Source organism: Aythya fuligula, chromosome 15 (assembly GCF_009819795.1).
Source record: "Aythya fuligula isolate bAytFul2 chromosome 15, bAytFul2.pri, whole genome shotgun sequence".
NCBI classification, from domain to species: Eukaryota; Metazoa; Chordata; class Aves; order Anseriformes; family Anatidae; genus Aythya; species Aythya fuligula.
Window position 1 is genome coordinate 1030757 of NC_045573.1, and position 13397 is coordinate 1044153.

Sequence of the window (13397 nt, forward strand, 5' to 3'; positions counted from 1 at the left end):
GGGCTCGGGCCGGGGGCACGTCTGCCACTGGGGCTGGGAATAATGCTGCGGGCTGCCCCGAGGCCAGCGTGGTCAGATGGGCACAGCGGCTGCTCCGGACCCTCCTCCTCATACAGAAGTGCCACGGAGCAGCAGTCCTCAGGACCGGAGCATTTGGGGACTCACCAGTCTCCCTTAGGTTAGCATCTCTACCGCATCTCCTTTTCCCCTCCACTAACTGATTTGTAAGGTTCAATAGCTACCAATAGGCTGCAATTAGCAGCAGTCCCTGGGGAGCTGAGAGCCTTCCGTGAGAAAAGCAATAGCCGTATGTAAAGTGCTGGGGGGGGGATTTAAAAACAACACTGAGTACCTTGACTAATTGTCTGTCGGGAAGTGGAAATAAAAGTGGGCTTATCAAAGCTCACACGAGTCCCACCGTGCAGCCCAGGAGAGCAACGAGCACCACGTCCCAGCAGGGCAGTGCAGCCTCTGGCAGAGTTTCTGCATGAGGAGAGCCGAGCTAACAGCCACTGCAAGAGATGTTGTAAAAGAAGGGCTTGCTACTCATGGGCTTAATGCCCTGCATGCTTCAAAGCATGCTCCTGACCGCCCTTAACCAAGAAGCCTCAGAGCAGTGCTCCCAGCACTCATCTCCCAGCCTGGAGAACTGGGAGGTGCCAAGCAGGGCAGCTTCTCTGCCCTCAGCCCTGGGAACACCCAGGAGCTGCATTTGCCTCTTCCTTCATCGACAGCACACTGACGCCGAGCATCCTCCCTGGAAGCGAGGTGTGCTGTCAGGAAGACTTCAGCACACTGGAGGGCACTGTGCTGTGCAGCCTGAGGCTGAGGAGCTGCGAGCAAACACGCCCCAAGAAATCTGTGAAATTCAAGCTGGGACTCGACTATGAGCCTCAAGAGATATTAAAGCGAGATGCACTGCAAGAAAGCACGGACTCCCTTACTGTCACCCGGCTGTGTGCTCCTTGCTGCCACGGAGCCAGCTGCCCGTACAGGTGAGCCCTTGTGAAGCACTCAGAGGTCTGCTTCCAGTCCAGCTCCTGACCCCCATGTGCTGATGCAGAAATGCAGTCTGACCTGAAAGACTGTACACATGGAGCAGGCTGGGCACTGGGACAAAGTCACTGCTCTGCTGGAGGCACAGTGAGCAGCCTCCAGAGCAGTTTTGGGGTCGGGGGGTGTCAGGCAGCAGCCCACCCATCACTGCTTGCCAGGGTCCCTGATGCCGGCTCTGTGATGGAGCTGCCCTGCTGGTTCTTTGGGACCAAAGCCCAGCCAGGATTGCTCCAAACCCAGAAGACTCATACAGAAGGAGAAGTCAGGCAGAAGGGGGAGACAGCAAGCCTGGATTCTGGTTTGGCAGAAAAGCAAGGCAGCTCTGGCAAAGCATCCCAGAACACCTTGACTGACACTCAGCCTTCTCTGTGCCCCCCCAGACTCTGTCCCACCGGCACGAACAGACTCTGTCCCCCCTGCAGACATCTCCTGTGGGCCAGGGAAGAGCCCCGAGTCCAGGGCCGGGCAGGACATATCCCAGCTTCAAACACCCCCAGACCCGCAGCACTTGTCCTGCGCCCTGCCCCGGTCTGCCCCTCTCTGCCAGCCGGGCGAGTGGCACTTCCCCAGATCCCAGCACCAGCCCCATTCCGGGCAAGGCGACTGACAACGTGCGTGTAGCCCCCACCTTCAGCTGTGTGCTGCACTTCCTGCTCCCACTGGTTCTATTTTTAAGGGTGAGAGTTCTGGTGCACTGTAGTTTCCCCAATTCAATCTCTTTTCTCCTAGCAGTTCCCCAAATTAGCCAGTTTCCACGGTAAAACACACAAACTGCCAGACAGACCTGAAACGCGCTGGCAGAGCCATGCAGAGAGGTTTGAGTGAGCTCTGCTTTGCTACTCCAGCTCTGTCACTCGCCCCCGAAAGCACTGGGATCCACCAGAAAATTACACCCTTGTGAAAATAAGGATGGGGACTTAAAGTCAGCTGGCTTGGGAGGGGGCGAGGGGAGGGGGGGGCGTTCTGCATTTTTGGTTGTGTTTGCTTTATGTATTTGGTTTAAAGGAACACCACTATTGCTTTCTGAAAGTCACATCTAAACTGGTATTTTCCAGTATTTTTTTTTTTGTCCTTGATGATGCTGCCTTGTGAGTTTTGTGTTTTCTGTCTGAGGGAGTCAGAGCCTGGGAGGCAACACCCACCATGCAAATCACAAGCAAGCACGACATGTGTCTTCAGGTTTTTTCCTGAGAAGACCAACAAACATATGTATCGGCTTAATTAAACCTGCAAGATGATACGGAACAGTCTTGAAAAAGCGACGCCTGCTCTTCCTGATAAGGGCCCCAGGTTGGCACCGGGGAACCTGCACACGAGCAGCTGAGAGCTGCGGCCACGGGGAACGCTAACGCTGAACAAACACAGGGCAGCAAAGAACCAACACCTAAATAACAATGCGGGGCAGTGATGCCTTCAAAAAAAGTAATGAGCTGAGGAGGAACAAGGACAGGCATATTTCCTGAGGCTAACTCCAGTCTAGTAAGCATCTTTTAACTCCAGCACAGTAAGCACCTTTTAAATGACAGCCAATTCTTCCAGGTATACCACTTATGACAAAAGGAATTGATCAACACATCGAGCCAAGCCTTGCCAGAAGAGAGAGCATTCTTCAGCTCAGGGCACATTGGCTAAAGTCATCCACAGGAAGATAAATACATCTTTTTAGTGGTCAGTGCTTTGTGCTTGTTAATTAACCCGAAACATAAAACATCACTTCTCCTGGCAGCCCCTCGATGGGAAAGCTGAGGCTGTGACTCAGGGGAGACGGGGTAAGGCTGTCGGCTGTTGTCCCAGACTGAAACGTCTCTGGATTCCTGCACATTCTCCCTGAGCTGCTGAGAGCAAGTTACTGGGGGATTTGAAAATATTTTGAGTGTTTCAAAATATCCGGGAGCCCACACAGCTATGATAACAGTGAATTAGAGGCACACGTGAAATAGCGTCACTGAAGTGTCGTCAGCCCAGAAAGCCAGAGGAATGCCTTCTCCAAAGTGCTGTGAAACAAAACGACCCAAACACCACTCGTGGCACTGGGCCGTTACTTACATCGGAGGCAGGGCCTTTATCAGCGCCAGGGCACGAGAAGGTGACGAATTCATGGCACCGCTTGTGCACGACGAAGCAGCAAACTGTAGAGAGAAGACAGGGACAGCATCAGTGGCATGTTGAGATTTTGCACCACATGAATCCAGAACTGAAAAAATAAAAAGCAATTAGGTAGATTTATGAGAAGAGACATCTAGGACTCTAGGCAGTGGTTTTTTTTTTGTTTTTGTTTGTTTTTTAAGATTTAAAATTCTGCTACAGATTTCCTTATCGACTACTGTCAAAAGGGATCAGGCATTTCAGTAAAACTAAGCAGAAGCAAAATGTTGAACCAACATCAGAGAAGGGCTGGGGACCCTTACATTCACTTTGAGCTCACTGTCACTTGCTGAAAACGCGCTGAGGTCACCCCCATGTATGAGAAGAGGGAGTAACTGGCATACGTGGATATCTGAGCTGAAAAGTTCATGTGTCCAAAAATGGAAGCCTGTACCGACGAGAACAGGTGGGCAATTTTCCTCCCACAGCTCTGCTTTTCTTTAGTAACTCCACAGCCTCCATTTGCCAGACCAGAAGACACGTACTTCTCCCTCTTCTCCCTCCTCACACACGCACGTAGATGACAAAGTCAATCTTCTGGGAGCAGCACAGTAAATTAATCCCAACGTGCCATCACCCAGACTTTCAAGCATGAGTATCCGGAGCTAAATCCACATCCCTTAAACCAGCAAACCCTGACAGCGCACGCTAATCTGAAGCTGCCAGCACTGTTTTGCAGTCTGTGCAGCCAACGCTCTGTACTTAAAGGCTAATTTTCCCCCCAAGCCACGTGCACACCTCATTTGCAGCAACAGGCACCCAGGGGCCACCCGCACCAGCCACTGCCACGGGCAGCACCGCTCACAGGAGTCGGTCCCTGCCCCGGGGACTGCTGGTTTTCCTAGCAGAGCCGAGCCGTGCCGGGCTGTGCTTTGTGTGAGAAAAGCCTGGGCACCGAGCTCAGCTGTGTCTCAGGGCTCTCTTGCTGCTACATCCTTTTCCCAAGGGCTGTAGTTGTGCCAAAAGCAAGAGCAACAACAGACGAGCTGCGCTGGCTGAGGGGGTTCTGAGAAATTGAGCACGAAAAGCAAATTGAGGCACACCTCAACGAAACAGGTCTCAACTGCATCCACATAGGATTGTTCTTAAGGAACAAGGAGAAACCAAGTGACGTTTCCCATTAAACCCACAATCCCCTTAACGTGTCCTGCTACACACAGTTTTAAATTCATTTTCCTTTTCACATTTTTCATTATGAAAAGAACAAACACAGAAGGTTGGAGAGGCAGAGCAGCTGCCAGGATCTCTTTCCTCACAGGACCTCTCGCTTGCTTTTCTGAGCAAATAAACATTTCTTGAAAACATTGTTCACCATTTCTGTCATTTGTATACGCAGACAGAAGCATCTGGGAAGCAGGAAGGAAGAAATTAGAACTCTATTAGCAAAGATTTGTCCTGAAGTGTGCGTATAAACTCAATAAGCCTCCCTGATACGCTGGAGCGCGGGCACTGTCGGGAGTTGCACACTGATGCTGCAGGAGGTTCCCAGCAGAGATGGGGTGGTTTGGTTGGGCTGAAGAAGCAAGCTTACCAGGCTGGCCTGCCAAATGCCTTTCCTCTGTGCCATATAAAATAGGCTGGTGAATGCAAACCTGACCCTGAAGAGTAGGTAAAAAAAAAGAAAAGCAAGCCCTTCAGAGCTCCACCTTCCCCAGCCCCTAAGCAGCTTTTGCACTTTGGGGACAGCGACATTTGCTCCTGCCTGGGGAAAATAACCTTCCTGCCTTTGGGGGTGGCTGTGGCTGGAGGAGAAAAAAAGCAGTTGTGTGTGTGCTCGCCCTACCTTCAGGGCTCTCAGCAACACTGCTGTGCACCCTGCCAGCCCCGCTCTGCCCCAGGGAGAAGCAACCTTGCACCTCTTCCACCACGGCAAGCTGCTGGGCATTGCAACAGGTTTTCTTGCCACACTCCTTCCATCGGCTAACCACTCCTTCCTTTTCTCAACTGCCCCACGTAACGCGGTGCACGGCCAGTTTGCTGAGCTAACCCCAGGGCAGCTCTGTGGAAAGCCCTCCTGAGTAACAGGAGCACCACCCCGAGCACAAAGCTCACCCCACCTAACCCAGCACTGCACGCGGTGACAAATTTCCTGCAATTCAGTACCATGCTGAAGCAAGTGCCCTCCCCTGACACTGCCACCAGCAGCCCCGAGCACCCGAGGTACACGGGGACTAAAGCAAGGTTGGCTTCTGCCCCTTGTAAGGGCAGGCTAGAGGAGAACTTCTCCAAATCAGCTATTTCTGTGTATTCTCTGTTTTACTTTTCACACACACCTCCCCTGAACAGGGAGAGGGCAGGCTGTGGCTTTGACTTCAGTTCATGGAAAGTCAGAAATCTGACCTTTCTATTTTTGCTCTGGCAGAAACCCGTGGTGCTTTGGTTTCGAAGCAACGCTCCCGGAGCCCCTGTGTCAGGCAGACGAGACCAGGGCCCCGCTGCGCCAGCACCGTAACAGAGATGCATCGGGCCCTGGAGCCTGCATCGCACAGCCAGGAGGTTCAGCACATCGGTGGAACTGCGGGGTTTGATTGCAGTTGGTTTAAAAACAAAGCATTAAAAAATTCAAGCCTTAAGTACTGCTGTGCATGGAGGATCTGCAGTGGCTTCTCACGCTCTGCTCATGACACGTTTCGTTTGTCAGGCAGAAGTTAGGCGATAAGGGGAAACAAGGAGGGAATACCAAAGAAGTAAGGGAAAGGAGAACACTGAGTGACTGATCCTTACAGACAGCCGGGAGGATGGCTGAAGCAAGAGTGAAGCACACACAAGCCCTGCTCTACCTATTCGCTCCTGCCTCGACAGAAACCGTGAAAACAGAACACATTCATTTCACCTTTCCACGTGCATGAGCAGAAGAGGTGAAATACCCATTTCTAGCGGTAAGAGACTAGAAAGCCAATGCCTGAGAAGCTCAGAAGCATGCCAGATTCTCATTACAACCTCCCCTTATTTTTTCAAGGTTTTATTGAGGAGTTTTAATTATTAAAGAAGGCATTAAATATACACACCCAGTTAACACCTCCTGCCCTTTGAGCAGGGACCTAAAGAATGTATTAGAAATGCAGTATTTTCTCTCCAAGTGGAAAAATGATTGCAGCGTCCTGAAAACATTCCATACTACAGTTCAATTAAGTAAATGATATTCAAAGTCACTGCAGGCCACCTTTGTGGTGACCTAATATTTAGCAAGAGTAGCAGGTTCTTCAGCAATCAATATTAATACAGATTGCAAGGAAAATCCATTTGAGGATGATGAAGTGCAATGCTTGCCTATGCATCCAAAGCAAGTGGCTCTCTGCTGACTGCAGTGGTGTGGGCTTTGCACCCAACGCTTCAAACGAAGCTCTTCAAGCCTTGAAAAAATCCATGCAAACAGTTCATGCATGCTTAGGTGAATTTAAGTCTCTGCAGAAAACCATCCAAGAGAATTAATCAGGTATAGGAGCTTATACAGGTAATCCTGCCTCGACTCATGGGCGTGCATCTCACCCGGCAGACACAAGAAGATGTGATAGATCTTTCCTCTCGTGACTCGTGCATGATAGTGTAAAGAGAGCAGGTGCTTCCCCCCTGCGAGCGTGGCAGCAGGACCGGCAGCCCCACGGAGCACCGCTGGGGCGGGCACTCCCACGCCGTGCTTGGTTTCATCACATCAGAGTTTTTGCATCTTTGTCAGCGTAGAAACTACAGTACAAGCAGCAGCTTTCCCAGGTCGCTAATTAGACAGTTAATTTGTAAATCTTATTATATGATAATAAAGTTACCAAATCCCACTGGTGAGCTACAAACGTCCTGAGTCATTTATATCCAACAAAATGAAACATTAACCTTTACCATTTGTTGTTGCATAATGCAAGACTGCTTACTGGCCCTAAATTCTTCTTTAGTGCTATCTCTATTACAGGCGTCTGGGGAAACATCACTGTCATGGGGGAAGTGAAGAATTGAAAACCCTACAAACGACGAGAGGCAGAGTCCTGCAGCTCCGATACTCCCCGCAGACCTGCCGGAACGCACACTTTTAACGGCAGCTGCAGCACAGCTCTCAGATCTGGGGCAACTTGCACCAACGCATCCCAGCAAGATCAAGTTTCTCCTTTCCTTGTTATCCTGGATACAGTTTGGGAGGAGAATTTCTACCTGAAGCAGCTCTGGCTCTAGCAAGCAGAAACCTGCGGCGCTGCTCAGGCAGGGGCTGCCGGAGCCCGAGCAAACCAGCTGCAGCTCCACCAGAGCTGTGTGCCGGGGCTCAGCAGCACCAGCAAACAGCTGCAGGACAAGGCAGCTCGCAGCCGAGCCGTGCATTTGGCTGAAGAAGAAAGGTTTCCAAGAAGGTTGGTTTCCAGAGCTAAGAACTCACAGAATCATTGGGATATTTCCAGACCCTTGGAAAGAGCCTTATTTTGAAGGATGGAAAGAGAGAAAATACTAACGGTGTTGAGGGGAGGTGGGCACGAAAAAGGACAAAACCAGAACAAAGATACTTATAAGCTTCTTTGCCTAAACCACTGCTCAAAAATCCCCAAGAAAACTATAAAGCTGTTTCCTAAACTGATTGCAGAAACTGAGAGCCAGAAAAAAACGAATTAAGCAGCGTTCCAAGAGCACGAGCATTGCACAGCACATGTCCAGCTGCACTTCCAGCATGGGAAGGGACCTCCTGGGGGAAGAGAGGGCTGCTAGCACAGCTCAGCAGGAGGCAGAACATCCATCAGCTCCAGGATGCTGACAGCCAGCCAAACCGGGAGGCTGAACACAGGGAGACAGGCCAGCAAATTAAAGCTTTATACAACAGCGTGCGGTTGGGAGCAGTTGTAGGTTTGCGTGTTTTGCAACAATGCTGCAAATTATTGCAGCAGACAGAAGCCCCCTGGTAAGTCCTCAGCGATGGCGGGAGGGACAAACCCAGCATTTGATTGCACTATGCAGAAATACTGCCACAAGCTGCCGGGTGGAAGCCCCCTAATTGCTGAGGACTTTCAGCATCACAGACACAAGGCTGGTGACCAAGCTGAGCTACAAATTGAACGCTAATCTTGGAGCTGACTTCAGCACTGCCTCTGCTGTAGTGCCAGGTCTCACCTCTGCACCTGGATCGCAGCAGTGGTCCTCTGGGGTCAGCAGGACAGAGCTAAAAAGGAAACCTCCAGTGAAAGTAAAAAATTAAAAAATAATGATTAAAAAAGAGGCGACAAACCTCGACACTAAATGAAGTGCAATTAGAGGAGAGCGGATGCTTCCACAGCCTCGCAGCAGCTCCAGGAGCAGACAGTCCTGCGTTCAGGTACAGTAACCTCGACGCGTGGGAGAGCTGCTGGGAACAACCAGCCCCAACAGGAGGCACGCAGGGAGCACTCCGGCATGTGAAATCACAACCATGGGGGCTGCTCGATGCGAGGGGGCTGCTCACAGGCACCTGTGCTAGCGAGGAACCAGGCACGCAGCCACCACGCAGCATTTCCTTGCTGAGGTCCCCCCTGGTCCCCCGGCATGGGGAGCAGCCCAAACACACGAGGCCAGAGCCCACCCATGGTCACTGTCACCACCGCAGCCCCGCAGCCAGGGCGGACCAGATGCAGCCCTGGCAACCGCTAATTCCGCCCCGTTAATGAGCGAGGCAGGTATCCCCGCCTCTGGCTTGCCAGATTTATTTACAGAGAACAGAGAGCTTGTTTGCTCTGTGTCGCCTGCACGCACACCTTCTTTCTCATTCAGAGTATTTGCTTCTGTTTACCAAATGTAAACAAATGCAAAGAATTTCCCCACCATATGCAAGATACCTCACCTCACATGCTCTGTCTCCACTCACATGAGTTTCCAAAAGCAGACAGTTGGGCAGCTTGCCCAAAGACACAACAATGCTGAAAGATTTGCTCTTAGAATACAAAATCCTTCCCAGTCCAACGCCTTCTGCCCAGGACAAGCCCTTCACCAGAGCACTAAGCTCTTCATACTGGCACTCAGGCTACCGAGGGAGCCAGCCCAGATGCATGTTCCCAGAAATACCAAAGCCTGGAGCAGTCTCTGGGTTTGTGTTTTAGTTGCAACTCCCAGCGCTGGAGCTGGCTGAGCCCATCCTGGCGGGCAGCACGGCAGCAGCAGGCCCAGGCTCCGGAGCTGGGTCCCCAACCACGGCGCTGCTCCCAGCCCAGCCGTGGGTCCGAGGTGGCAGCAGGTCTGGGACACGTCCAAGCGCTGCAAGCTCCTGTCTGTGCCACCACGGCTGTCACAGCGAGAGCTGTCCCTAGGGAGGGACGCTGCCAGGACCACGATGAGGAGCTTTTTTCAGTTTCTGGCCAAGTGCTTCTGTTTCTGAAGGTACTGGCGTATCCAAGAGACTTCAGGCTTCCATCCTCAGCCCCTTTATGACCTTTGGAGAGCTACTTCGGGGCCCTGTTTCTCCAGCCTTCTCTGGCCTGGCTCTGGATCAGCTTTTTGGGGTGCTGGAAGTGTGCTCCATGGGAAGGCTGCCTTGCACCACCCCCGGGCATGCTGCAGGAGCTGGGTGACCGCAGCTGGAGGGGCGGCAGCGGTGGCGTGCCGCATCTCCACGCGGCTCAGGAAAGCCAGGAGAGTCCCAGAGCTGCCTCCAGGCAGCTGCAGCTCCGCCGTGGGCCCCCGGCCGTCTGCAAGGGGCCTTGGCACCAGCCCGCAGTCGAGGGCTGCAGGATGCCAGGAGAGCACACAAACCTGCGGCGCACCTGGCACGCCAAGCGCGGCTGGCTCGCGATGATAAATCATTTCCTGACCCCTGCACGCTATCAGCTTGGAGCCTGCCACATGAGATTTGATTAGCCTCATCTCCCATACGAAATGCAGTTAGCTGGCAGGAAGGTATCCAGCCCTCCTCAAAAACCCAGACACTGTGACAAATGACTTCCTGCAAGAATGAACCCTGCCTAGCAACTGGATGCCACATAAAGCACCGCTGCCTTTTATTTGATCTCCATTTGATGCTCTAATTTCATTGTATGAACTCCTTGTTCTGACGTCGTGGAGAAGGGGCTAATCAATTTTCCCCAAGCCCTTCACGAAATGCATAATTCAGGGAAGTCACCTCCAATGCTTGCTTCCCTCCGAGTACATTTTCCCAGGAATATGCATTCCCACCAAAGAGAAGCCCTTTGTCATCCTCTGTTGGGCAGAGGAAAGTTCTGAAGGCATCAAGAACCCTATCAGATACAGTATGTCAAATAAGGCAGACAGATGGAGAGTTAACAGAGGGAGAATAAGGATCACCCAAGATTCATCTAAAAATCAAGCTCAGTGAGGAGTTAAAAAACCTCCCCAGAGAGCTGACATCCATAATTTAGCAGATGGTTCTAATATCATGAAACTCAAAGATTATTTTGAGCGCATCTCCGTGCGTAGCTGCTCCCCTACAACCCCATGGAAACTCTCATTTGGATAATGTTTCCATTAAAATAAATAACAGGAGATCCAGGAAATGGGCTGGAATTCTGATCATCCGAACTGGAGGAAACAAAATAACAAAAAAGATATTTTTAAAGGAGCTTTGCCTTTATCCACCTACGCTGGGCGAACCACGAGGTCAGACGCATTAGCCCGGCTTTGCCTCCATGATGCATGGAAACACACCGGAGCCAGCAGCAGCCCTCCATTTGCTGTTGCCACGTTAAAAACTAAGACTTGGTACATCAAACAGTCAGCGAAGCATGATAATTGTAAAATAGAGGGAAAGAAGGTTTCCAGGAGGGGAAGTCCTAAATTTCTGACAGCGCTTTACAGCTTTTAATCACTTACAGCACATAAAGAGAAGCTGAGCTAAAATTTGTGCTATTTGGATTTAATCCCCAGCTTTGGTTAAAAGCTTCCCGGAGTCCTCACAATGCAACAAATATCTTTAATTCCTCATCAGACTTCAGCAGTTTTTCCGTTTTACCCAGTAAAAACGGACGTGCCCTGGGGTTTTTGGACTACGGCTCCTTTCTACAAAGCGCTGCCAGGACACGGCTACGAAAGGCTGGGCCCTGGGGTGCCCACTGGAGCAGCGCCACGGTGGGAGGTTTGGGCTCTGAGGGGTCGGAGTGGGCACTGCTGGAGCAGCTCCCCGGGGCTGGGGATGCCGCCCGGGGTCAGAGCCATGCCCTGCCGGGGGGAGGTTGCCCCAGCTGCTCATCCCTTTGCTCACACGGAGCTGGTTTGCAGCCACCCCTTGTGCCCACGGTGAGATCCACGCGAACTGCAGGGCAAGGCTGCCAAGCTGGTGGCTGTGCCTGAGCGTTTTGTATTTTGAGCGATTACTGTCACGTTCCAATTACTTGGTTTTGTGTCTAAACCCACGGCACATTTTTGTTTCTTTGCTCCAACACTCCCCTGGTTTGCAGGAGGCACTTCACAAGCCAAACCCTCCCCATGGCACGCTCCCACCCTGCCCCTGGAAGGAAGAGCAGTGAATTAAGGGCAGTGAATTCAGTGCAAAGAGCAGGGGGCTCTCACTCACTAGGCTTATGTCTGCCTTCACCATGGCAAAGCAGTCCCAAGGCACGATGAACAACTCCTGTCCCCTGACAGACACGAGGGCTGTTGCTCATTTGTGCCATTTGGCACGAAGGGGGGAGCTGATGGGTGGGCAGAAGGCAGGGGGAGAGGGGAGGAGATGCCACCAACTGCAAGCAAAAGATGAAGGGGGTGAAGGAGATTAGGAGTGGCAAAAAGCATTTATGTGGTTTCAGTTTCTTACAGAAAAGAAGGGGTTGTTTTTTTCTTAAGAAATGGGTGAAGAAAAGAGCAAGACAGCAGGCATCTCTTCTGAGAGGTCTCACCGGCTTTATTTCCCTGGAAGACTGTGATTGCCTGAACAGCTACAACGATTTTCAATCCAAGAAAGCAATTCTTATTCAGACCAGTTAATTCTGCACTAATGGCACAAAGAAACCTTCACTACAGATTTGAAGAGGCCCAGCCTTTCAAATTAGTGCTGTGAAAGCTGTCATTCAGTGCCAGGAAGATAAAACTGCATTTCCTGGTATTTCTGAAGTAAAAGCAATATGATACTTTTTTTTTTTTTTTTAAGCCACACAATCTTCCAGCCATTATGAAAGCAATGGGCACGGCTTTGTTTTGCTCTCCAGCAGACAGGGAGCACGGCCCATGTCATTTCTGTCACTTGCTGCTTGGCAGGGGAAGGTGGGCAGCACTCGCCTGGGCCAGGGAGGATGCAGGAGCTGCAGGAAGAGCCCAGCCCCAGCACCCACCTCCCGCAGGTGGCCAGCAGCACAGCAAGGCCAGGGCCGAGAGACACTTCCAGAGACACAACGGCATTAATTTTACATCAGAGAGCCTCTGCCAAGCTCAGAGAAAAATGGCTCAGAATTTAAATACTTCATCAGCATTTCTCACGTACCAAGCTGTAACAGAGATTCACTTGCAGACTGAATAATTTAGCCCGTACGAGCGCCTGGCCAGCACGGCACGCACAGCAGGCGCTGGCAGCGCAGGGGCTGGCCACGAGCTCCTGGCTCGCCCTGGGCTCCATGGAGCAGCTGCCCAAAGCCCCCCCCTCTGCAGGCATTCATTGCTTCATCTTCCCTTGGGAGCTGGCTGTGACTCCGCTCGCTCTTTGGGCTCCAGCAGTTCCTTCAGGTGTTTCTGACACACGAGGGCTGGCTGAAAGCAGCACTTCCCAACACAAGTTGGGCCACGAGCCGAACTGGTGGCATCTGCCCAAGGTCCTCAGGAGGGCACCCGGAGGAGAGGTGCCACAGGGGAGGTGGTGTTCAGAGCACACCCTTCCCCGAAGGACTTAAAGCCCCTGAGTTCAGCTCCAAGCCCCCAGCCATGCACATTCCTGCAACAACCACAGCAAAAGTCAACGAGCCCTCAGGGAGCACAGGACAGTGTGAAAGTCAGTGCCCAGCAGCGAGCAGCAGCCTTCAGGTGCTGCGGCTGTGGTTACAGGGAGCACTTCTTGCTCCCAGGGGTAACGGCTCATCAGCAAAACGGAGCGAGTCCAGCACCCGTAGGGCTCAGGGTGCACAAGCACCCACAGCAGCCGTGCTGAAGAGCAAGGCGGAGGAAGGCCATTGCGCTGCTCCTTTCCAAAAGAGGCATCTTTAATATTCATCTTTTTTTTTTTAAAGGGGTTAAATATTTTGAGCCCAGCCATGCACTATGAGAAGGATTTGAGTATGTACGAACAAAACATTCAAAAAAAGTCTGCAGCTTTTATATGA

At 51.7% G+C, this 13397-nt stretch overlaps 1 protein-coding gene across 2 annotated transcripts in view; it reads right to left on the reverse strand.

Moving 5' to 3' along the window:
* PRKCB (protein kinase C beta) overlaps positions 1-13397 on the reverse strand; it is a 114160-nt gene that overhangs the window by 65046 nt on the left and 35717 nt on the right. For both annotated transcript variants that reach the window (XM_032197900.1, XM_032197899.1), the window contains exon 3: positions 3103-3185. In XM_032197900.1, coding sequence (XP_032053791.1) covers positions 3103-3185 — 83 coding nt within the window. The remainder of the gene's footprint in view (positions 1-3102; positions 3186-13397) is intronic.